The sequence below is a fragment of the Platalea leucorodia genome (assembly GCF_965183815.1).
Source record: "Platalea leucorodia genome assembly, chromosome: 1".
Taxonomy (NCBI): domain Eukaryota; kingdom Metazoa; phylum Chordata; class Aves; order Pelecaniformes; family Threskiornithidae; genus Platalea; species Platalea leucorodia.
Genome location: NC_138823.1, coordinates 115,884,190 through 115,910,154, shown reverse-complemented (window position 1 = coordinate 115,910,154; position 25,965 = coordinate 115,884,190). Strand labels below are relative to the sequence as shown.

At 45.0% G+C, this 25,965-nt stretch overlaps 1 protein-coding gene across 1 annotated transcript in view; it reads left to right on the top strand.

The window, feature by feature from the left end:
• AOAH (acyloxyacyl hydrolase) overlaps positions 1–25,965 on the top strand; it is an 80,188-nt gene that overhangs the window by 11,032 nt on the left and 43,191 nt on the right. Inside the window, exons 3-7 of the mRNA XM_082303718.1 lie at positions 4,283–4,378; positions 8,870–8,930; positions 10,032–10,131; positions 19,045–19,104; positions 24,968–25,038. Coding sequence (XP_082159844.1) covers positions 4,283–4,378; positions 8,870–8,930; positions 10,032–10,131; positions 19,045–19,104; positions 24,968–25,038 — 388 coding nt within the window. The remainder of the gene's footprint in view (positions 1–4,282; positions 4,379–8,869; positions 8,931–10,031; positions 10,132–19,044; positions 19,105–24,967; positions 25,039–25,965) is intronic.

Sequence of the window (25,965 nt, the reverse complement as noted above, 5' to 3'; positions counted from 1 at the left end):
AGGTACTGCATTAAGTACTGCACAAACTCAGCAATGGCTCTATTAATTCTCATGCGAAGCAAATCTCCCTTTGGGCCTGGTTCGATAGACACAGAAGTGTCCAACTGACTTAATCAACATGAAAAAATTCCATTTAATTGCTGGGAGACTGCTCCATGAGTTTGCTCACCTGCATGATTGTGTTTGTGATTAAGAATTCTGTTTCTGTTTGGCAGAGCTGAACCAAAAATAGCTATTGTTTTCCCCCCCTCTCTGTGGTACTGTGACAAACATGAGAGAGAAACTCACATCTTCAGTGGAGACTGTCTTCTTGTATAACAGAGGAAATGGAAACACCAGGGGTATTTTTATCCTCAGCCCAACTTTTTGGATTTTGAGCACTCAGACTGTTTGTCCATAAGCCCCTTGCTCTGCATCGACTCTACTGGAGGCGAGAAGACCTTGCTGTGATAATGAAAACGAGAGTCATGGGGGCAACGTCTGACTCGGAGAGAGAAGAGCCTCTTCACACCCCCACCCTGCGACGAATCCTTAGGCAGGCTGCTGAGCCTGCGCTTGGGGTGAATAACTCTATTTCAGTGTAAAAGCGGTGCACTGAGGTGCGGCAGGGCTGAGCGCTGCAGCCAGAGGCAAGCTCTTTCCTCGGCTGCCGGGGAAGGCGTGGGGCCGCGTCGTAAGATGGTCTCTCCCGTTGCAAGAGGGTTGACTTGTTGCGTCGATGTTTTTATCAGGCTGGCTTTTACACTGAAATAAAATCTCTCCTTGCAGGGCTGGAGCCAACATTTTGGCACCCGAGGGTGCTGTAACTGAAAGCAGAGACATTGCGGAGGTTGATTTCTGCTCGCGGCTGGAGCAGACCCGCCACGACACAGGAAGCACGAGCTGTGGTGGGGGCAGCAGGGGGAGGCGGACAGCGTCCCACTCCCACCGGCAGCAGTCTGCAAGCTTCATTGCAGCGGTGCACAGCACCCTCTGGTCCCGCAGAGGATGAGGGGGTGCCAGAGGCAGGAGACAGACTTTTAGAAAGCTGGACCCAGCTGGAGCCCCCTCCCCATTCCCATGCCACTTGGTGGGGATGCCCAGCAAGCATGGTGGGTGGAAGAGGCAGCTGGGGGGGACAGGGGAGCTAGGGACCAAGAGAGAAGGACTCTGTCCTCTCTACAAATTGTAATGGCAGGCCCCAGCTGAAGGTGCAGCAGCACTGAGTTACACAGCACAGGCAAAATGAGCATCATTTCTCTCTGTTGCAGTTGGTGATGGTGTCAGCTCTCTGGTGTGACGGGTTACTGAGCCCCAGGGACATGACATCCCAGATCCCTCCAGTTTTCACCTGCCCCCCCTGTGTCTGAGCTCGTGCCTGTGCTCGCAACGGGGGCTTTTCCCTTGCTCTTCATCCAGGCTTGCAATTTCGCAGTCTGGTCAGGCCGTCCTGCTCCTCAAGCCACATCGGTGTCTGCTCCATCGCTGATGCCCACTTGCCCCTGTGCTCAGTTCTGCTACAGCCTGTGTTTTGGGGACTGTCTGCTCTCCCAACTCCTTTGCCCTCTGAAGCATTTTCCTCTGCTAACACTGCTAACCTCAGTGTCTCCCGAGTTTCCTTCTCTCCTCCTCATCTTCATCCCCCACAGACTCCTGGACCCATGTCTGCTAAGCACTGGCACATCCTCATTCGTAGCTTCCTCAAGCTCCTGGTGCAAAAGAATGAGAGGTAAAACAACAAAAGCTGTCTCCTTTAGAAAATATCAAAGGACTAGCTCCTGCCCGTCTTTCTGCTGGGACTCCTTTTTGTGTTTCTGACTTCTAGACAGCAAGATTGTTAGATAAAGGCTCTGACATTTCTAAGAGAAGAAAGGAAGGCACAGAAACAGTACGTGGTTTTGTGGTTAAGGCATCATTTTGGTAATTTAATTTTTCTGAGCCTCCATCCTCATGAATAAAACAGACATAGAAGGCAGCGGAAGGGTAGTTTTGGTTGTCTGTAGGTTGCTCATGTGTGTTAATAATATGACCTTGTAAGAACCAAGTTATGCAATGCCTTTTAGGTGTGTTTCCAGCGTGTTTCAAGGATGTGCACCGCCATCTCAGCGCTAAGCGATGGAGTCATTCCAGTGTGGCTATGCCCACACTACCCTTGCAAATAAGTCAGTGTCTGTTTTCTGTCTCTAGGGCCAGTGCAGGACATGGCTTGCACCCAAACAGCTGAAGTCTCTTGCACCCCTCAACTGCCCCCTGCCTCGACTGGATGTCCTCCTCCAAATGTGCTCTGGGGACGGGTCCCTAGCACAAGCACAAGCATTGCCTGGGGCACGGCACGGGATAAGGCTGTGCTAAGGCACCTGCTAGTGGTTAGACAGGGACCACGTGGCCCTGGGCTGTTCTTTGAGCCCAAGTCCTGAGCACGCTTTACCCTCCAGCTTGGATGTCCCCTTTGGTTTTAGTTTGGGTCTTTATTATTCTACTTTTTTTTTTTTTCTTTACGAGCTATTGTGTTTTAATTAACTGCTAATTCCTTGGGCTAGCCTGTGGCTATTTTTGCAGGGAGGGAAGGGAGAGGGAAGAAGGAATAACTTGCTTCAGGGTTTTTTCTTGGTTGTATCTGTCTCCATTTATTCTCCTATTCTTTTAGGCTGTCTGGAGGTAATGGCTCTTAGCATGCTTTATAAATCATTCTGCAGAGGACTTTGAGTGAGCATTTTATTTAATAAGTATGGAGAAGTGGGCTTTTATCCCTGCAAAGAGGTGGCAAGTTCACTGTAATTTCCACTGGATTACTGTATTTGGGGTAGAAGAAGTAATAGAAGACTCAAAGATATTGGTCTTGCAGCAAGTTCTAATTGTATTACCTCCTCTTTGACTTGCTACTTGATCCATAGGAGCACCAAAGTTATTTACGTTGAAAAACAGCACTTTGATTTAGTAGCACATAGGCAGGGGTACTTGGAAGGAATTTAAAAGTGCACTTTGAAGAGTTGTGCCAGTCTGAAAACCTGAACATTAATGGTCTTGAGCTTTGGAAAAAGGTGGATCTGCAGCCACATCCAAATGCTGCAGCTCACCTCCATTTCTAGACTGTGTCAGAGCAAGTCCTGAGAGCTGAGATTTCTTGCAGAGGGGAGGAAACAGGGTTCAGCTACAGGGATTTCAAAGAGAAATCTTTATTCAGGCTGCTGGAAACTGCCATCCTGGCTCCTTGCCTCCTGGCTGCCTGGGATACCCAGCTCTGTTACACAGGCTCTGAGTCCAGGCAGGGACCTCGCTCTGGCTGCCAGGTCTAACTATATTGGTCAGACTTCGCATCACCAAATGTGGCTTCTTTATAAAATGGTGAAGACACTGCAGAAACAGAGAGCACAATGCTGGCCTACAGCAATTTAAAATCAACTTGAAATGAACCATTTATGGTCATCACATGGATTTTGAATGATTGCTATGTGGGGACCACATTGAACCTACTTCATCCTAAGAATATCAGAAAAAGTGCTGTACATCTCAAGAAATGCTTCACTATGGTGTGCAAGTTCTTGGGTCTCAGCCACAGCTAGTCCAAGGAGCAGCTCGGCTTTAGCCCTGTTCGCACCCAGATTAGTGATGAGAAATAACCAGCTTTGTAGGTCATAGGAAATGGTTTCTTTCCAACCACAGAAGGAGAGCAAAATGAACTCTGAAGGCATTTTGGGTTTAGCAAATGTGTAGCTGGGCCCAGCAGCCCTGTGCGTGCCAAGCACCGCTGGGCTTCAGAGGAAAGGCTGTGAAGAAATGATGCAATGGATGCTTTGTGGTGGTCAGCACGTACGTCTGCTTTGTGACGTCTCTTCTGCAGGCACTCACACCCATTTGTTTTGCAGTTTCGGTAGCTCTCTGTGTGGCTTGTGTGGAGAGGTATAGAAGTCCTATCAAGTACAGACCTGTACCTTTTTTCTTGTGATAAATAACGAGAGAGCAGGTGGCCAAGCAGGCAGTTGTAACAGTGGCTGTCCCCCTGGCTCCTTGATTTTCATCATTGAAAGGATGGAAAATTGTTTTTTCAGGAGCAACATCCAGTGCTGTAAAAGCCAGGCTGTTCTGTGCGCTCCTCTGGCATCAGCATCCTCTCTGTGATAACTTACAAATTTTGAACAAAGACAGAAATTCACAGATATTTTTTCTCGTTGAACACTCATCTGCCATGGAGCCTCTCAAGAAATGAAATGCCCAACGATGCCTGAAATACTTCTATGGCATGGGGTGCTTCATCACACTTCACAGATAACCCTATTCCGTCTTTTTGTTTGTTTGTTTGAAGGATGCGTGCTTGTGGTGTCTGTAATTGAACAGCTTGCACAGTGGCACAACAGCACAGTAAAGGCAGCCGTGGAGAAACTGTGCAACTATATACCTGGTAAGTACCAAATAATACGCCATATGTTACGATAGTACTGCTGTATTTCTCTGTTAATTAAAAATTCACACGTGGAGTCTGAAAAAGCTCTATCCACTTCTCGTACAGCATTTCAAATGAATGTAGCTGAAAGATAGCAAGGTGCTATCTGCAGGGAAGTCAGTGGTGTGGCTCACTTGGCTTCAGAGCTGGGATTTTGTCCCAAAGTTAGAGTGAATGGAATTGTATTAAGCCCACATGCGTGTGAGCGCCAACACATGCAGACCCCTTCCCTCCCTTTTTCTCCACTTTGTCTCTTTGTTAGCAGCTTAAGAACAGATTCACTGTATGCCCAACTACTCCTCTTTCTTATTGATATGGGTCTTTCTTTATAGCAACTGTGAAGGTGAAAATATTTTCAGCAGGTATAGGAAGTCGCTATTGTAAAATCTCAAAAATGAGGTGAGGTTGACAGGTGTAAGATGTGAGCATTTGGTCTGCAGAGAAAGGCTATTGAAATGTAACTGAAGATACAAATTTCAAAAGTGATAGCTATTCCGTATGAATATATGTAGACTCCCCTTTTTCTGCCCCGTATTTTATCTGCCCAAAGGAGGTTAGCTGTCTGAATACACATCCCTAAATAAAAAACAGTTTGAATGCCAGAATAGCTTTGTGCCTCACAGACCAATCCTATAACTATTTAAGTAACTAGATCTCACACATTTTTAACGGTATGAATGTAAAAAGATGGCTTAGGATTCTTCATTAAAAAGTCATTTATATAGGACTTCATGAAACGTATCTCTGAGAAACCATCTTGCTCTGTAGACCCTAGTTTCACAGAAGATGCGCGTAGAATATTAATTCCCTCCTTTCCAAGAGAGGATTTCCCGATGCAGGATGGGGCAGAGAGGTAATTGCTGGGATTCATTCATTGATAGAATGACGCTTATCTGATTTCTATTCCATAAGTCATATCCTCAGTGTTTTAAATTACAGGCACATAACCATGAAGTTACAATTAGAAGCGCTGATCCTTCTATTAAAATACAATTTTCTTCTTTAAAATATGACATGCTAGCTCTATGTTCATGATTCACTCAGTGGACCTTGTTCCGCTGACATGTCAAGATATTTCTTTTCAGCTGCCATTCTTTACACACATAAAATCCTATTATCCCTTTAGTTAGATCTCTATAATCCAGTTACCTTCTATGAGATGCATGGATACACCCAATAGAAAAAAAAAAATGACCCTGAACTTGAAAGGAGTGAAAAATCCTATGGATTGTGTGGGAGCTACAGCATAACCTGATTTATCCTCCCCCGGGAGGTGAACGCTGCAGCCCAGCCAACAGCTTCCTCTTGCTGCTTGAAACAATAGAAAAGCTTTGGATGATCACGAGGAGTAAACCTACTAAAGCAGGCCATGCCATTTCACCTGAAGGAACAATTTCATTGTTATACACATGCCTGCAATTGATTGCAATAATGACAGCAACAAATTAATGGCAATGGGGCTTTTCCTAGGGCCAAAAGGGAATAAGGACTCGTGTGGGTTTTTTTAAGGGCCTCCTATAATTTCAATTACAACCAAGTTGGGTTTGGATCAAGCCTTCAGTGAAGTTATGTGATGTTCAAGAACAAAAAATGTTTGGAGAAAAAGAGAGAGAAAAATTCAGTACCCATCAATCCCACTCAATCCCATAGGCTGTGTAAAAAACAAAATCGCGTCCTTATTTATATGGAAATATTTGCAATGATGTGTGTGATTCAAGCGACATGGCCAATAAACCTATGAAAATAAGAACAGTAACACCATAAGTGAAGGAGGCTCTTGAGCAGACAGAAAGGCCAGGTCTGGGGGAATGGGCAGTATTTACATTGTAAAAGATGTTATTAGCAAGAATGTGTGTTTACCTGGATACTGGCTGTCTGCCTGATGCAACAGAGGTGTCTGATACCCGAAATGTGCTTTGAGACCATCTGCCTCCAACATTGCCTCTGAGTCATGCTCTGCTTCTGTGTTGGCCACTGCTGTGTAAACACCTTAGAGCTCAAGTGGAAATGGCAACACGATTAATACCATCTTTCTTGCAAATATTTATCCTCTGGGATTCAGCCAGAATTTGTGTTTCTGGGACTATGAAGCTATAGAGGAAAATCTTCCGGATTTTTATCACGTAAGAACAGGGCAGTTTAGGGGATCTCTTTTACCTGAAGCAGAGCAAAAGCAAGTATACTCTACATTTTCTCTAAATGTTCCAGCATTTAGTTTGGTTTAAGCTCTTCTCTTGCCTGTGAGCACTCAAAGTTATTCATCACGTTCTCTCTCTCTCTTCCCCTCCTTTCTGACTTACACAGCTTCTTCCTAACAGAGCTTTCTCTCTGCAATATCCTCTCCTTGTGTGTGTTAGCAGAGCTGGAGGTTTGTGAACGCATGAATGCAGGCTGGCTCGGAGGGCAAGTCCGGTAAACACTGCCTGTGGCTTGGGTCTGTTTTGCTGGAAGCCAAAGCCTGAATGGCATCTGTATCTTCCAAGAGGACTCTATGTGCTCAACAATAATTTTATGTTATTGCTGTTCTTTTTACCACCCGTCATTTGTTACACCATGGGGTAATTACATGTCAAGCTTCCTGTATGCATAAGGAAATCAGCGCCTAGAAATCAGTGTGACCAGCAGACCCCCAACATCAGCTCCCCAGAGCTGACGGCTAGCCAAACCAGTACAGGTTACAGCAGCCAGCTGGCTCCTCCAGGGCCAGAAACATTATGGAAACCAGCTGGTTTGGGAAACCCATAATGAGACCATCGCCTGCAACGCACCAGGGAGGTGTTGGTGAAGCCAGCCACCTTCTCCTGCGGGCTACTATAGGGAGCCAGGGGCCCTGCAGGCAAGCCTCGTCAGTGGGTGTTTTAATCAGCGATGATACCAAATGCAGGGTTATTGATGTCTGCGATGTCTTTCCTTTTAGGTGAACAAGAATAAAACCTAATTCTAGCCAGGAGACCAATTTTTAACTTGCAGATTGCTTCTAAAGAGCCAATAGAGAGGAGTTATGTGGCAAAGGAGGCAAAGAAATGAAACTAATAACTTGATTGAAATAAAACACCTGGCATGGGATAAAAAAATCAGCTATCATAGTTACAGAAGCTGCCTGCAACACCTTATGAGCAGGAAGGTGTTGGGGAAATTATCTTTTCATTCCCTGCTATGCCTTTCAGGTCCTAGTCCTCCCTTCTTGGGCACAGGTTGCCAGCTGGGATGTCTGCAGTCCTGGCAGGAGAGCAGCTGCAGGAACAAGAGCACACCCATGCCTGCTGACAGAGTCAGTGCTGCAAGGCTTCGTACCCTCCCTGGAGCAAAACTACCCGCCTTGTATGCAGCAGACCCCCGTCCCTGGGCATGTCCAGCCTGAGGCTGGTTAAAATTGAATATTCAGCCCAAAGCTGGAGGGAAGCGGCTGCTTTGGGGGTTTCTAAGGCTTTTCTATGGGAAAGATGAGGATACTCTCAGTTTTCGTCCCCAAATACAGATATTATCTGTCTGGGTAATTAAGGTGCAAGAGAAAACAGTATCTCTCAGGAATTTCAGGAGCTGCAAGCTTGTCGTTGCTGCACTTGTGTGAACCTGTCTCTTCATGACTTTTCACAACACCACCCCTGCCAAAACAAGGCCTGACACCTCCTTTGCAGGATACGTGCATGGTAAACCAGTTCTTGTCTGTTCAGGCCAAGAAACAGTCAATTTTCCTTCGTGGGAACTATCAGACCAGTGCTACTATCATGCCCTACCTGTATTCAAACCTCTAATCTCTCCCACAAATATCTTTGCTCGGGTGAGGGGACCACTTTTTTTTACAACAGTACCTTAAAGAAATCTCTGATGAGCTGTCTTCTGGAGGGCATGCTCCATCCAGGTTAAACAAAGCCACCTGAGCCAGCATCCCAAAAAGGCACACAGCTGCAGACTGTGAAAGGAAGCCCAACGAAAAGTGTCAAATATTTGTCTGAATGCAATTACTCCTGCGCAACTCCTGCTCTACGCAAAACATATTCTCTTAACTCTCAAAAACACTGAGAAGCTCTGAGGCAGCTCTAGCAGTAGCATCAGGCCCTGCATCACTTTCTGAGCTTTGATTTATATATTTGTTTTCTTTCTTCTTGCAAACCTACAAAGCTGTTTCTTTAAACTGCTTAGAAGATGCTGTGACATATATGATTTCTTTCAACTTTTCCATGATGCCATACTCAGAACGTTTAACAAATGCTAGTTATCCTTTTTAGTCTTTATCACGTGGCTTGTCTGAAGCCAGAGAAGGGCTTTAGGCAAGGTTAGAAATACAGGTTTTCCCATTCTCTGGTGCTATCCTGAGGTCATAGATTCACACGCCTTCCCCTAAGATAAATCAGCATTCACCTTAATGAACCAACTTCTGCTGTATTTTGACTGTCATAAAACCAGTTTCACTGTGCTTAAATACTTAAAAAAAAATATGTTTTCTAGAGAAACTGCAAGGTTTCTGTTACGTACTTGCTGAACTTTATGGACCACACATTGCTGAACTGTAAGTATTGCTGTGTCCTCTCAGGTCTTTGCTTAATTTGTTCTTGACACGTACGGATGTGCTGTCGGATTGAAGTGTAGAGGTTTCATTCTTAAAATCACATTATTATTAAAGCAGAGATGCTTGAGAGTGATTCTGGTTTGGCATTTGGCATAGCTGTTCCTGAGTGAATAAATACAGGCTGCCACTGGTAACCATTTTCATACTCCATTTGAATCCCAGATCAAGCCCACCTGATGTAATTACCTTTTGAAATTCAGCTCGTTTGGCTGAGGGAGGAATTTGAATAACTTGTGTGTGCGAGACAGGTTCTACAGAGTCACGCTACTGTAATACTTGGCTCTTGCTTTCCCTTCTACCTTTAATCAAGCTTTCTAATTGTCAGCCCCTACATGCTCTCAGCCCCAACCTTGATACACACTCTTGGGGAAGCCTACTAAGTAATGTAAGTGATTAAAAAAATAAAATGTAGGTCATTTTATTCCTCTTTGAAAGTTCTTAGTTTAATTAACAGAGCTTTTGCTAGACCTTCTTCCTCCCTAGGGTTTTTATTTTTATTTTTAAAACTAGCCAAGGGACTGCAAAGTGCTTACAGGACTAAGAAGTGCTATAATCAAACATCTTAATTTAATTCCTGATTAGCCCAGGGGTGTGTCCCAAAAAGAAAGAAACAATCCTAGCACTCATGCTTGGTGATTAAAGGTTAAGGATCTTTGAAGGATTTCTGGTTATTTTCTTGAGTTAATGATTGAACGTTCATATGTGCCAAATTGCATATGCATTAACTTTAACCTTTAAATCTTTGTCAGACTTATGATTGATTAAAAAACAGAACAGTCATAATGCATTTGATTCAGGTGCTGCATATAAAGCACGGCGCTTTTTCATCATCCTGGGATCCAATTTTAAATGCTGAGTAGGATGCTGTGGCAGCAAATCGTTAGGACCCAACACTGTACTGAGCAACTATTACAGGCCGCAGTGAAGCGAGCTGAGGTTATTGTTTGGCGTTGGGGAGATTTAGCTTCCCATGGAAACAGCTTCTACTTTCAAGCACCCAGAAGAACATAATAGTCTTTGTTTTCACACCATTTCCTTCAGCATAGACAGGGAAATGAATGCCGATGTGGTCTGCCATTCCTTGAAGCTATGTAAACAGGATCCAGGACAACCGCTTTGTCATCTCTACCCTCCTCCAAAGGTGAGTTGGTTTTCCACTTTTTTCAAAGCTACAGATGGTGGAAGGTCTTTTAAACTGGAACTGAATTGTACGGAGGCTTCCAGTGCACGTGCATTGTCTGGGAAATAAACATGAACATTCTGAGCATGGACACTTTTAGAAAATGGCTGTTTTAACAAAAGGTACATAACATACTTTAGGTACAAAGCACACTTGAGGTGTGTGGAGCATCAACAATATGGTTGTCAGAGAGTGGGAATTACAGGGCCAAAGTCTCTTGTACCAGTCTAGGTCAGAGAAGAAGAGCAGGCAAAATAAAATCTCACTTTCTCCAGACTTTATTGTTAATCAGTACAATGACCCCAAACCAAATACTCAGCTGAGGTTCATGTATACCACCGTGTTACCACGACATGACAAGTTATCCCCGCATTGCCTGATCTGCTGTGGCAGCCTGTGTAGGTACTAGTTACCCACTGCAAACGCAGGGCTATTTGGCTTGGATTAGTCTGCAAGTGCAAGAGGTTTAAGCTAGTGTGCATAATCCTTTGCCGCAGGCTGGAAACTTGTTTAGTTACCACCGCTTTTTTGATGTACAGTTATTTCCTACGCCACAGTAACTTGATTGCATGTCATAGACCTTTGGTACTCGGATACATACACATCTGCATAGGTGTCTAAACAGATACAGTTTGTTTTGGGATTTTTTTAGTTGTGTTTTTTGGGTTTTTTTCCAGTCATCATGCAGCCTCGGTCACACTAAAACCTGTGAGTGATGATGGTTGGTTGGCAGTGTCAAAAAGCAAGTGATTCACTTAGGCATCTATTTTTGTAAATCTTTTTCCCTGCATCTGGACGGGTAAAGACATGTTTGATTTCTAAAGGTTTGCATAAGATGTTTTACACAGGGCCTTATCCAACAGCCATTGAAATTAGTCAGAGCCTTTTAATGGGCTTTGGTGAGCTGTGGTTCATCTCCAAGATGGATTTAGTTCTGCCAATATTAGACCTGGAGAAACACTTGCCTTCCAAGAATGGCAGTAACATTTGTTCTATAGCAGATGTGTGTCCCAAGTGACTACTATGCTTCATGCTATGCCAACATAGAGATATATGGGTGTGCAACCAGGCAGGGGTGGAAGAAGATGAGTGCAGGCAGCAGAGAGGGCCCACACTAACTTGACTCAACCAGGATGCTGCCCAAACTTCGTCAAACGGGTTCCTTCAGAAATCTTGCGCCTGAACTGGTAAAACAGTTCATGGGTCCTTCCACCCTTCCCCAAGGTACATCAGAGCTACCCTATTGCAAGCTCTCCCTTAGTAATTGACAGGCCTTTACTCACCCCACAAACATTTGTGAGCTCAAGCACTTTCTGTGCTGGTAATTGCATGTTTTTTCCCTCTCCTGCACCTGTAACAGCAGCAGAGACCCTGTTAGTGACTGTGGGGCCTTTTTTTTTTTCTTTAAATTAGGAGTCCAAAAGGTAAAGGTGAGAGTACAGCAAAGCCTGGCAAGCTCCCCCAGTGTAGCAGATCACCCAGGAGTACAGCAGGAGGTGTAGCAATGGTGGCTGCATATGCACCGTGCTGCCAGCCTGAGAGTTAGATTTTCACATGGACTTGCTTGTATGCAGGAATAAAGAGAAGTAGAGACCACCCTGCACCCTGACTTCTGCTGGTGGCAGAAGTGCAAGGTGCCTCTTGGAGTGAAAGAGGATGCAGGCAATGAACTGCACGTAAAGAGCGGGGTGAAATCTCCATGGCTGCACAGTGAGCTAGGCAAACGAGTCTGGAGAGAGGGGCTGTTTAAACCAAAGCGGCTCCCGTGCAGAAATTAGATCTGTGGTGAAATACTTGGCCTATCAACCAGAGGGGACAGGATGCCACTCACGGGGTTGCTGTCATATCTTTGGTTAGCTCTTCCCGTCTCTCAGAGCCGGTGTGGGATCAAGCTGTTGACTCCTTCCACCCCCAGTGACAGCTCCAGCAACTGCATTTTCTGCAAGGAAAACTACTGAAGATGGGGTTTTTTGGTTTTGTTTTTTAAACAAAATTTGGACTCTCATTTGCATAGCCTGGAGACTGTCCCTCTAAGTGAGTGGCTCGAGCAAACCCTCTCTCTTCCAAGTGGTAGTTAAATCCCTTTCTGTCAAGGTGTATTTGTTTCTCACCAGGAATAAGGGACCTCTACCAAAAAAATGATTTTCCTACCCCGACTGTGCCCTCCTTTTTAGCTCACCTGATGCCCTGAGACAGCTTGAGGAGGCTGGGGGAGATGGGAGGAGAAAAGCAGTGCTTAGAGTTCATGCTCAAGTGGTTGATAAATTGCCCACAGTAACTCTGTGACAAGTCAGACTGAGTAAAGATGAATTATGGGTGAAAAAAATTAATATACAGTCAGAGATGCAGATGCATAAAATGCAGTTTACCTCACATTTGCTTCTTTGGTTTGTAATTTGATTGATCACTTCAGTTATATGAGCCTGCAAATGTTGGCTCGGTCCCCTGCCAAGTGTTTGAACAAGACTTTAATACTAATGACTGTTTTGTTCAACTCTATTGATTTTCAGGTAATTCGTTTATTCATTTAGACTTTGGGATGCCCATTTTCCCAGAATTAGTATCATATTTGTACTGGCGAAGGGAGTAAAATAAATATAGAGTTACTTGCCCTTATAGGGCAGTATAATGTTCAGGTTTTAATTGCCTTTAAGGTGGCAAATATCAACATGTAGCTGCTTTTTCAGTCAATAGTTTATTTTGTTCTGTTTCTGTGATGTTGCTCTAGTGAGATCGTGTGTCTCAAGGAAGGAAGAGCCCCTGCTTCAGAGGCCTTGCAAACTATCTGCATAATGGAGACACTGCAAGCCGAGTAAATGGTACGTGTGTGATATTACACACTTCCCTGGTCTCTGACAAATTAGCCCAAATTAATTTTTTTGCCAACCTGCCTGGAGTCATTAGCACTCTGTGATTATTCTAGGAGACTTGGCTCTAATTATGAATAAAAAATATTGCTCTGTTTGCATGCGGTGCAATGTTCTCAGTGCGGAGCTGGAGAAGGAGGGCATCTAACCTGGGCGAGGGTGGCTCCGTTGCAGGGGCTCCCCAGGGGCTTGAGAGAGGTGGGCTGCCCCACTGGTGGGCGGTTTCAGGAGCAGCCCCCTGATGTTGGTGGGGAAGAGTGGAAGGGGTACTCGCAGCTTGTGGATCACCCGTACGGCTGTGCGACCACGTCACTCGTAGTGGGGTCCAGTGAGACTCTAATTGCCACCAGTGGCCCATAGAGCAGAGCCTGGGCCAGGGCTGGAAGTGCAGGTAGATGTGCATGCATAGGCTCTCCTACTGCATGTTTCCTGCCCAGCAAGACGTTCTCCTCTACCCTTAGTATGAGGCTAGCAACACTGGGGACTCCTTCAACTCAAGAGGCAAAATAATATGGTGCATCAGAAGTGTAGGCTTACCATAGGTAGCTGGAAACTGGGCAGTATCTAAAGCTGCTGTAATACGCCTTGTAGTTTAAGCCACATCAACAGCAGATACTCTAACATTGGCTGCAGCACCTCTCCAAAATGCTGACAGTGGGTACAGGTATTCAAGCTAGCTGGTTTAGGATGACTGGATATTTTTTTAGTCAAAAAAGTTTATCAGCTCATATGGTGGAGGACTTTCTGCACCAGGTCCTGTGATACAGGGACATTCCTTTAGTGAACGAAAAGGGCTGAAATAGTGTGGGGGGTTTTAGGCACTGCCTACCAAGCTCCCCTTCTGGCCCCGGGAGCAAGCAGGTTTGCAGGAGATTATTCTCAGCTTGTCTCTAGATTGTTTTAAGCCAGCTGGCCTGTTCAGTTAAATGGCAATACTTTAATTGATTTTGTTGGGGCCAGACTTCAACACTGGAGTCCTGCTGCTGTCAATCTCTTAAACAGTCTGTGTTGGAAGGAGCTTGTACCCTTCCTTCTGCCTTTCAGAGAGCCTCTTCTGCTCCCCATCACTTTTCTGATCTGAATTATTAGAGACCTTGTGGCTACAGATTTTAGCTTAACATCCAGTAGTAGGATTTTGCTGGGAGTCATCTTACATCAGCAAAAATATACATGTTTATGCTAATGTCATTTTATCTTACCAAAATAAGCTTCATCGCCACAAGCACTCATGCTGGTTCATGTGCCCTCTATCAGGTCTTTCATTGACTTTGTAAAAAGCATGTCCCTCATGGACATTACTGTGGCCAGCCTGCTCTTTGACAAAGTAGGAGCCAACCAATTCCGGCTGGAAAAAAGAAACCTTTTGGGGTTTCATAAAATAAAAACACTTCAGCTATTTTCTCTCATTCCTCTTTCCCTCTCAGTGAAAATGTGAACTGCTTCTCAGGAGGTGAGGCAGAACCAAACTTGGGTGGGAGTGCTTCTGCATTCCTGGTAAGAGCAGGCTGCCAGCCAAAGGTAGACCTTGTGGCTGGGACCCATTTCCTTCTTTTGAGACCACAGGCTGTAAAGCAAGCATCTGGGAGGCAGGCTAGGTCCTGGGGAAGATGATGCCCACCTTTTAGCCTTTCTTTTTGGAAATAGGTAAAATCTACTGAAATGTGAGTTGTTTCTGCTGCAGTCAGAACTGAGCCCTGAAGAAATAACCTATAGACAAGCGATAGCAGAAGGCACAGTTTGAGCACTAGTTCTTCCTCTTCCACTCATTTCTCACCATTTCCCCTGCTCCTCTTCATTGGCAGAAAATAAAATGCAGAAAATAAAAGGCAGAAAAAAAACCCCTCAACCAAAAAAACAAACAACCCCAAAAAACCAAACCACACAACCCCAACCTTCCAGCAAATAAACCGAAATAAAACAGGGTGGGATGGGGTTTGCACGGTGCTGCATGCAGCTATGTTGTACCGATGAGGAAGCTGACCCAGGCAGGGCCCCTGAAAACAAGTCTTGGGCAACCCATGGGCACAGCGGCAGTTGGGGTGGGAGGCTGATAGATAAAAGCGTGAGGACAAGGAAGTGTTGCTTGTGGACACTGACTGTGTTTTACAGAGGCAAGCTAGAAAAAGTAAATCAAAATATTGCATCCAGAACACACAGAGTCCAAGCCCAAAAGAAACAAGTGGTGTAAAATGAGCAGAAGTCAGAGTAATTGCCCTGGGAGGAGAAAGGACCAAGTCAGGCTTCATGTGGTTTAGATCTGGGCTTGCAGGGAAGGTCCCTACTTTGCATCCAGAGCGCATATTGTTTGGTTTGGCTGTCCCATGCAATCATAAAGATTTCCCCTATAGCCTCTGCAGGATGAAAGGTGGGAGTTGTAGAACAAATCCCAGTTTTGCCAGTGCTCTTTAACAAGCTTTGCAGCGTTTTGGTACCTTGGCATGTGTACTCCTGGTAAAAGGATGATGAAAATGAGTTAGAAGGGAAACTTGGAGTGTTTTGTAAATATCCACTCTCCTGGGAAAGAGCTGGCTAACAAGGGTGATAAATGAGAGAGAATTAGAGTTGGTTCCTGTGTTTGCTTATTATGAGAAATAGATCTGTTTGCAAAAAATTAATTACTGGGAATACACAGGCTCTGTGGAGAGCATTGAAAGAAGGCAGTGAATGAAATCCCAGTGACCGCCCTGCCCTCAGCCCCATCCATGGTGCGGATATCTTGTGTACACCGGGTGGATGGAACTGGCTGCTCCCCAGGACCTCTGCACAGCCTCTGGGCAGCGGCTGCAAGTTCATCCATCAGCCTCTGGACCCTAGGGAGCCCCTTCCTCGGTGGTGTTTTCATGCCATGGGAAAGAGAGGAGGCTGCTTGCTAGCTGAGTTGCAGCAAGAGAGGTTGTATGGGCTGTATGGCCTTTGGTGGCAGGCTTGACATGCTGGTGTCAACCAGGGATTGCAGGTGACCCATGAAACCAAGAGTATTTTCTCCCAGATGGGTGTTTCAGCTGCCAGTCCTCCACAGCCCACCCTGGAGTCCTGGCTGAAGTAACTTCGGCAGGGGGAGAAGATCTTGTCCCTAGCATTTCAGAGAGAGCATTTTCTACACACAGGGGCAATTGAGCCTTTCCTCCCTTGTTTTCTGCTTTCTGTGTGCAATATTGCTATAGCTGTCTGAAGCGTGCATTTCTCATGCTCTGTTGCTGAGAGCAAGAAAGGTCTCTCCTCCCCTGCCCAGCAGAAAGCGGTTGATAAATCCTACCTCTCTGGAAATTTTTCATCTATCATACTCAATTTTAAGCCATTTTCCTCATCTGTCTCTCAAGTTATTTTATTGCAGAAGTGACAGCAGCTGGTAACATACAACATAACTACAGCAAGTGCAAGATGCATGCTTGGTTTTGGGGACAGCAGTTGCCCAGGGGGCAGAAACTTGGAAACAGTGTCTTGGCTCATTCCTAGCGTCTCTCATCTATCTGTGACACACCCAGATTTTTATAAGAGTATAGACACAATGAATTAAACATATATTAAGCACATATATTAACGTGACACATATATTAAAAAACAATAACTCAGAAGTCTGTGTTCCTTGCTGCTTATGATTATTCTTCCTTATCCCTTTATATTGTTCACTATAAATTTTTGACCCTTGAATTTCACAGTTAATTAATTTGCTTTGATCACTGCCTAAATCAATTAAAATGACATGCTAAATTTTATCCCCAGTAAAAAAACGTTGGTAATGGTTGCTTTAAATGCAAATATATGCTGCTTTAATATTCCAAGCTGGCATGCCCGCTGTTCAGTAAGATACCATCACTCAAGGGATATTTTCTTTTTTTCCAAATGCTTTAATACTACCATTTGGCGAAGCATACTTCCCCCCCCCATGTTGAGTTCCTGTCGCTGTAGCCAGATAAATATAAACTTGTGCTGAACTTTACCTTGGAGCCCTCAGACGCAGTTGGTGTTAAGCTAGCAGTTATGTCCTTAGGCTGGGCTGTAGCAGGTCATTGTCAGACAGAACAGTTTGGCCTCGCTAACAACTTTGATCAGAAACAAAGTGCTAACATGTTTGTGATACACCAGCTTTTTTCTTTCCATTTGAAACATTTTCAAATGTAATTGATTTTTATCTCCTTTTTTTATTTTTATTTTTTTTTTACTGATCCTCAAAGCCTACAGAACGAAAGCAGTTATTCCTTCTGAAAGAGGGCAAATGGGCAGCATTTTCAGCTGCCTTCATGCTGAATGCTGAGAGGAAGAACAGAGGCCATCACACAGATACTGCCTCACAGATATGACTGTTTGCAAAGGTGGCCTAATAAATGCAGGACAACATATGGGAATTACCATCACTGAAATGGAAGAATATTGTCCAAAAGTGAAAATGGAGCAGCAGGGGGGAGCACGCTGGTGTTATCCTGCCAGAAGCAAATGCTTTTGCCTGAAGTTTGCACACAAGTCTGCAAACGGAGCTCATCTCGGGCACTCAGCAACTGGCTGTCTCACGAGCAGGGCACCCATAGTACAAACTTAAATCACCCTCCCAGACCCCTGTGAATGTCTTTTTTTTTTTTTTTTTGTAAATCAAAGTTGTGAGATCTTCTTTTCCTATGGGAAGATGTGGCTGAATTTAGAAAGTGCTGTTCATCAGAGCTGTTAAGCAGTTGTTAAACATTTTGGACTTCATGAGCATATGTGGGGCATCTCCTCACCTCCATGACTGGAAAGAGTCCTTGTGGCAGGAAAACCACTGTGGTCTTTCCGTGCTGTGGTATGGGACAAATTTCTCAAGGCCAGGGGTAAACACTTAACAGCATGGTGCAGAAACAGTCCCCGCTTACTCTCCATGCCTTAGCATTTAGCCAGGCAGGACCCAGGGCTGTGGACCAGGTGGGCTGCAAAACTGTGTTGGTTGAGGTTTCTGCAATGGCAGAGCCTTGAGGAAGGCTCGAGAGCAAGACCTTGGCAGTGCTTGGCAGTTCCTGGCCATGGTAAGCAGCCGTCGGTGTGCGTTCGACCACAGCCCTGCTGCACCACACATGGCACATCCGTCCTCCTGCCGCCAGCACTGCTGGTCCCTGGCTGTCACTCACACTCATAGATGGTGCCCCTTGCACAAAATTTCCTCTCCTCCTTTGAGGAGCATGTGTGTAAACGAATTTGAGGAATTATTGGGGTATCACCAGTGGTTGACTTCTTTGTAACCCATGGCCTTACAATGGCCAACCTGTTCTCTTTTGATAAGGATGCCTTTCCAAGGTCCTTTCTTGCAATGGTTCTCCCACTCTTCCTTTCTATTTAGGTATAAGTACCCTCATTGTGGAGGAATCCCAAAATGCTTCTTCAGCACAAGTTTTCACGGACCCAACAGAAAAACAATCTTGCCACTGTCAGTGAGAACTTGCCCTCCAGGGCAGATATTTCCAGAATAAAAAGCTAACCTTCCTAGATCCTAAGCAGGAGATTTGCCTTCCAAACTCTATTCCCTGCTTTGTACCTTCCCGCACACTAGCTGTTCCCTTGCTGGGATGAACCTCAGCCGAGTATAACCCTTATCCGTGCAAGACCAAATGTTTCCTCTGTACCCTTCCACAGCAAGTCAGACTGACATTGCACGCATAACCCTATTTGGCCATCTAATGGGTGAGTAGTTCTTCAGTAGGAGTCACTGGAGAAGTCTGTCCTCTGCAGCTCACGCAGTGCAGTCAGGATATGAATCTCAGCCTTTCAACTTATCTAGACTTTTCCTTAGGAAATAAATGATGCCTTGGAGCAAAATAAATGAACTCTTGCAACTGGAGTTTCATAGGGGGTGATTGGATAATTGATTGTTAGTCCAATAAAAAGTAACTGATGATGAGTTTGTAGACTCATATATAATTTTTGTGCTGTGACTGGTATATTAGAAAAAAAAGGTAGGAAATGGGGAGAAAAACAGGTAGGATACTGTGAGACTGATCTGTTTGTTTGGGTTTTTTTTATTATTTTGTTCTTGCTCTCCTAGGTGGGGCTGAGTACTGCAATAAGAAAAGCAAAAATGATTATGAAGACTTCCAAGGACCTGGTAAGAAATCAGTGGCATTAGGGTGTCTTACACTGTACATGGATTTTATCAGCAGTGAGACCTCGTTTATTTTGCCTGATTGTGAATCCACATAATCAGCATTGAATTGAATGCTGACTCACTCCTACCTGGTATAGGATCTGCTCTATCAGGTGACACTGGGAAGAAGGAGAGGGACATAATAGAGAGGCAATATGAAAGTATGGGGAGAGCACAAAAAAACCTCATGAAAAATGCAGACTGCTTGTGGAGTAGGGATGTCTATATCTATCCAAGACATAAATTTATGTCTGAAATTTATGCAGCAGCTGAGGATCTCAGCTGTGAGCTCCATAGTTTAGCTTCACACTGAGACGCTTGCTTGTACTAGCCCGACTCGCCTTTGGTGGGGTAGCCAGCCTTAAAACAAGATGCAAGCAGATATAGATTTTGTTTAGATTTTTTTACAAAAGCAGGAATTTCTCACTCAGCCTTGCCCTGTGTTTTTCCATCCAGAGAAGCTTCCTTCCTTCCTTCAACCTTTTTGCAGTGTTTATTATTGCTTCTCCTTCTTTCATGCTTCTTCCTTGTCCCTTGTCACCCCTGCCTTGCCCTTGTAGCCATATGTAAGAGGGAGCCTTGTGAACCGAGCCACTGCCTTAGAGCACAGTGGCTGCACTTCGGGGTTGTCTGAAACTCAAGCAAGGTCCTGAATGCAAATTCTGCATATTTTTCCTTTATTTGTGAGAAGTTGCCTTTGCCTCTTAAATTTGAAAAGTGGGATTTGAAATCTTTCCGCCTCCACCAGTTTTCAGATTTGTAGAGGATCTCTAAAGGGTAGCAGAGAAGGGAAGGGTAGCTTTTATTCTTCTGGGTTCCGTTACATGAGTCAGCTCAGCCATAGAGTTTGCTTCCAATTGTCTTCAGGCACTTAATGCAGAGCAAATGTTTTTGCTGTTTGTGAAGAAATTATTGATATTTCTTCTTCCTGAATCCTCACTGTGATGCTACTCACAAAAGTGAAAATTGAGGTGCCTAATTAGCCTTTGGGCAATTGCCAAATTGCCAAGCCAGGGAAATAAACAACGCACTGGAGAGACAGGTCTCAGCTCCCGCAGAACAGCAATCAGCAGGATCTTATTCATTTTCCTTCCTATTCAGTGCTGTGCTACTGATGGCCTGAGATTTCCACTCAAATTACATGAAGTTTCTAATCCCCTTTCCCCGGGTGCAAGTCCCCACGTTAACACCTGCAGCGAGATGCTCTGAGTCAAGGACGTCCCTGCTGTTAGCCAGAGCCCAGGCGCAGGTGTGGGGATGAAGAAGGATCCGCGTGCAGGTGCTGGCCCTCGGGGCACAGGGCTCCTTTGCTCCCTCACACGTGCTTCTGCCCTTGGCATATTGGGCTGCGGCCCTCGCATGGCCGGCCCCGTGTGGCCTTTGTGGGCTATGCATGCCACATCCTTTTGGGCTCTCCTGGGTAGGGCTGCATGGTTGAAATCAATCTTTCGGTGCAATGGGGTCTCCTTCCAGCTTGCCTCTACTCTCCTGTATCCTCAAACCTGCCCAATGCCCCAATACATCTCAATCTCCATCGCAATGCCCTTGGCCCCTTTCTGCTCCTAGTTGCCCATTTACCAGCGGGAGGGACAAGCAGACTGTGCCATGGCTAGAAGCAGCAAGGTCATAGTTGGGTGTCTCCAGTCAATGTATTTCTAAATCTACATAGCTGCACGATACAAGGTCAGCTCAAATTAAAACAAGTATCATGTGGTTGGTTGGGGCTCTCCTGCAGTTACTCCTAGCATGTTCCCTGTAATGATCCTTGCTGAAACTTATTTTAAAGCTAGAAAATTAAAAATAACAACATTTCTAGAGGCATTACTGTATCTCGCAACTTCCCCTTCACCCAGATTGCAGTTAATTTTATTTCAAATCCAAAAAAACAATGTAGTAAGAAACACAAAGGAAGATCTCCAGGAGAGAGCACAGCATGCATCACACTTGCATAAGCCCCCATATCCCAGAGTGGCAGCGTGTGATGAAATAGTAATAAAATCACCTGCACAATCTGAACACTGCCAAATCATGGTCTGTTCACCTGCCCAGGCAGATACACGTGCCAGTGAGCAAGGGCCAAAGCAGCTGAGGAGCTCTTGCTGCTTGAGGAGAGGATTGCCTGGCTGAATGTGTGCGTCAGGATCCAGAAACACCCTGTCTGTGGTAGGACATCTCTGCATCCACACTGGTGGAGAGAGAGAAACATTCACCTGGCCTCTTTATGCTCTGGCTCGTGCTGGACAGAAACGTCAAATTATATCTGCTCATTCTTCCCATATCTGCTATTTTGGTTGCTTTTGCCCCATTGCACATTTGGGGAAAGCCTTCTGAAGAGGTTCCTGCAAGTTCACCGTCCCCATCTTTGCTTGGCAGCTGTGTGTGACTGAGCATAAAAAAGAGGTGTGATTATGGCTGTTGGTAATGAGAATAGGAGGTCTGTCTGGCTCCCAGGGGTTCATATTTACTGGGCATTTCTTAGGATCATTGTGGGTTTGGGAAAAAGAAAAGATATTTTCCAGATGTAGAGATGTAGCAAAAGTGGCTACAACCCAAAAAAATCTAATAAATGTCTCCATTCATTAAAAGTAGTGAGCCATCTGTGAGCGACTGGCTTAAACCAAACACCAACAAGCATTAGGGGTTCATTATTATTCTTTTTTGTAAAACCAATTAAAATAATTACAGAAATGTCATTAGGGAATGTTAACAGGCAATGAATAAAATATTGGTGTTATCAATCACTATGAGCACCTCTAGCGCTAACTTTTCTTACGGGTGGAAAAGATACTACGAGACATCTCTGAGCAACAGCAGCGTAAGAATGACGAATAGAGTCATGGCTGTAGCATTTAATGAGAGCAAGCACCATGCGTACAATCCTGTCGTGACTACGTGGTCCCTGCAAGTCACAGCCTGGCAGTGGGAGAAGTGGGAAGCCATGGAGGGAGCCAAAAGGTAATTGCAAGGCAGAGGGGGGCATGAACCGGTCTCTTGGCCACCTGCTCATGTTACGCAGGGGCAAGTAGCCCACCTCCTCCCAAAAACACATACTGCAATCATAGCCTGGCTCTGCTGGGAAGGACCCTGTAGTGCCTGCTCACTTGTGCTTGCGTGCTCTCTCACTTACACGTGCAAAGGTTATCCTTTTTTTTAACCCTGTGCTCCTTGCTGCCTTTTGAGAGTAGCCCAAGACACCCTCAAAGAGCAGATGAGCTGCACATCACCACTCTCTTGCGCATCGCCAAGCAGAGCTGAAGCATTACGTCCAACCTCACTGTCCCATGTGCTCTGGGACGCTGTTGCAGCTGGTCCTCAAAGCCGAACTCAACATCGCCCACACCACTTCCAGGGCACCATCACACCAACTATTCCCACCAAAGTTAGGCAGTCTGTTGGGGCTGCAGGATAGTCTTCCTTTGAAACTAACGGAGCTCCAGTTGGCAACAATTTTCAAATGACTAGCTGAGAAAAAGGCAGGAAAGATTTTATTCTACTTACAGCAAAGGGTAGACTTTAAATGCAGCCTGTGAGCAGAATGAAAGGAGGTTTGTTTTATTTATTTATTTCTTGCAAGCCCTGTAGTTTGTCTTACTGGCACAGTTTCAGCTCCAGATGCCTTAACTTCAAAGGCTTTGCATGCTGTGACTTAGGCTGAAGTGAAAAGCCGACAGCTCAAATGAAGACACTGTAAATCTTAGCCTGATGGAAAGCTTTAGGAGCCTCTAGTGCTTTTGTAGGCAGCACTGAGATTAGTCCTACATGAAGGAGGTGGGGGAAATAGTTTCTTTCCTCTTTCCAGGAAGGCATACATAGGTTTGCAAAGCTCTTTGAGAAAAGCTGGCATCCTGCTTGTGCAACTCTGGCACTCTCTGCCTACCTGGCCATACATGCTTATGCACACACAGAGAGCAAAGAGGAGGTCTGCGCCCCTGCCGTGCTGCAGGACATAGCCCCAGGGCAGCCAGGCAGGCAGGGAGATTAAATGCAGGGATACGGATGGATGGAGAAGAGCGTGGGGCAGCTGGAGCCACAGCAGTGGGACCAGGCTGGTCTTTCAGCTCATGGAAAGGCCCCACTCCCTGCTGCTTTTAGCCATTTCTATCCTCTTTTTTTGCGGTTGTGTTCTGGTTTCTCCTTTGACTCCACTGACACTGCCTCCACCTCTTGGTCGCCTCCAAGCCGGTGCAACTCCAGCCTTGTCATTTGAATGTGCTGGACAGAGCTGAAGAGAGTTAATTGATGGGGGGTTTTGCAAGTTTCTTGTCGCTCATGCCCCGACTTTCCTCCTTTTTTTCTCCTATGATTTCTCTATTGCATTCTTTAGAAAGTGCACTGTCATGGCTCCGCCTCCGGCACTGCAGAGCTTCCCCACAAGGCACCACTCTTGTCATCTTCACCTTGCTGCTTGGTCCCTTCAGCCACTGGTGTGAAGGTTAGCTGCCATCTTTGTACCAGGGCTTCTTTCCCAGCCCTACTCTCCACACTGAGATCCTGTCCATGACATATTGCTGTGGCTGACCTCCTGCTCTGAGCAGTGAGAGACCCTCATCTCCATCACCCCCTGTTAGCTGTCCAAGCAAACACCTTCCTGCCTTCCCTGGAGCTGCAGGGCAATGCCCTACACACCGCTGCAGTGACGCCTCGAAGTTCTCCTTTGTCACTCAGAGCTTTATATGCTGGCGTTACTGCCCCTCCTGGTGATTAATAGCCTTTTGTTGTCCTCTCCTGAGCTGTATCCAACCTTTATCTTCTGTTTTATCTTAGATTTGGGTTGTAATCTCATTAGGGCAAGGACCATCTTTTTTTTTTTTTTTTCTTCTGTGTAAATAAAGCGTGTAACACAAGGGAGTTGGTCGAAGGATAGAGCTCTTAAGTGCTATGGCAATATAAATAATTACCCTTCTTTGCATAAAGTTATGACTATGTCCATCTGCTCCATATTTACATGCTGAATGCAGCCTTAGTGAATACAGTTAATTAGACTGTGCACCAACTAGCCCTCCGTATTTATAGACCACCTGAACGCCCTCGATGTTTAAAGACCACCTGAGCTTACAGTGAAGCCACATTAGCAGCATGTTTGGAGGCTGATTGCCAATGCAGTGCAATGCTTCCATAGCTTGAGCATTCATTAGCAAGGTCTCTTTCGGCTTCTGAAGCTTCCTGGTTACCTGGGATCTCAACTGGATTGGCCCATGGTTATGGTCTACCGATGTTGAAAGAGTTTATCCTGCAGCAGCTGTCTTTTACAGCCTGCAGGTCTGGCCAAGATAAAGTCTAGTGAGATTTCCAGGTAAAAATCTCATTAAAAAATCAAGGGTGTTCTATGCACATGCTGGATCCTCTCATTTCTCCTCTCTTTGGGATTGTTCCTGACCTTTGGCTTACCCACCCCTCCCAAGTGTGCAGAAACCAGCCTCATGGTGCACCGTGTGTTGCTTTCAGTAGTTTTGCACTAAGTGTCAGATACCATTGTGTTTATCAAACATGAGAACAGTAATTTTTACGAAGAGTGAAAAAAAATAACTCTAGTACATGAGAGGAGACAGTTTCACATGAGCTTCTTCCTTCCTTTTTAATTTTACAGCTCTTTGAAAGCAAGAGTGGTTGGTTTATAAAATGTTCAGTGGAAATCCTTAAGTTGACTGCTGTGTCAGGTCTAAATCCTCTGGCATGTAGTATCCTTAATGGTGTCATTGGAGTTTTCAGATGTTTCTAGACAGAAAATACATGATTTAGCTCTGGACTTCACTGACACTGAATATACCAAGACATGCTGCCTCTGTGAACTAATGCATTCATCTTTTATTTTCTTCCTCTCCAGAAAAGCTTCACGGGGTTCTCAAATATATGTGCATTTCCTCTTCTGGCTAACCTGTGTGAGAAGATTAAATAGTATGTATAAAGTTTTCAGTCCTTAACCAGAATCAGAATATGGTACATTTTTCTTCTTTCAAAGGAGGAAAGTAATTCTCAGCTACACAAAGCTTCCTATACTTTAGTTCTGTTGATTTCTTTCATAAAACCACTGTCCAGGTAGCATAGAGGGAGGTTGCACAGAGTTCAGGTAAGTAAGAGTCCTCGGAGGGATCCCTGTGCTTTTTCAATACTTAAAATATTTGCATAATTTTAGTGGGCCACAGAGGTCAAATATATGACACACTCAAAGAAATGACACCTCCAAGAGGGAGACAATTTTCTCCTGAGATTTCCTGACCCCAAAAGACTTCTCCATTTCATTTGTTCACCTAATTGTGGTGCCAATGGCTCAGCACAGGAAGGCCACCAGCACCTATATAACTCCGTGAGGAAGATGAATTAAGTGGCGGTTGCAAAGTGTAGGAGAATCTCAAGGTACTTAAGAAAGCTGGGTGGATGGTGGACATGAAAAACACCTTATGGCAGCGCTAACTTTGAGTCAGTTTCTGAGAAAGGCTGTGGACATCCGCTGGGCTATTACTCCTAAGGCGTATTTGTCAATGTACTCCAACGAGTCAGAGGAGGAATCAAGCAAATCTAAAAATAAATATTATCAGCAGTATATTTTGACTGATTTAACTGCCAAGACTAACTTGCTCACCTATTTCTTCTCATATAATTGAAACTGTGAATATCGGGAGTGTATTGGGAATGGGTTGGTTAACACGAAACATCTTGTCAATGCCTTTGAAATGTAAGTCAGGACAAATAATCTGAGTCTGAGCGCTGTGAGTGCAGACAGTAGAAGCAGGAATCAAATTGTATATCATACGTTGGATTGAATGTGTTCAATTCTTCTGATCTCTTTCTCTCATGCACTCTCTCTCTCTTTTTTTTTTTTCT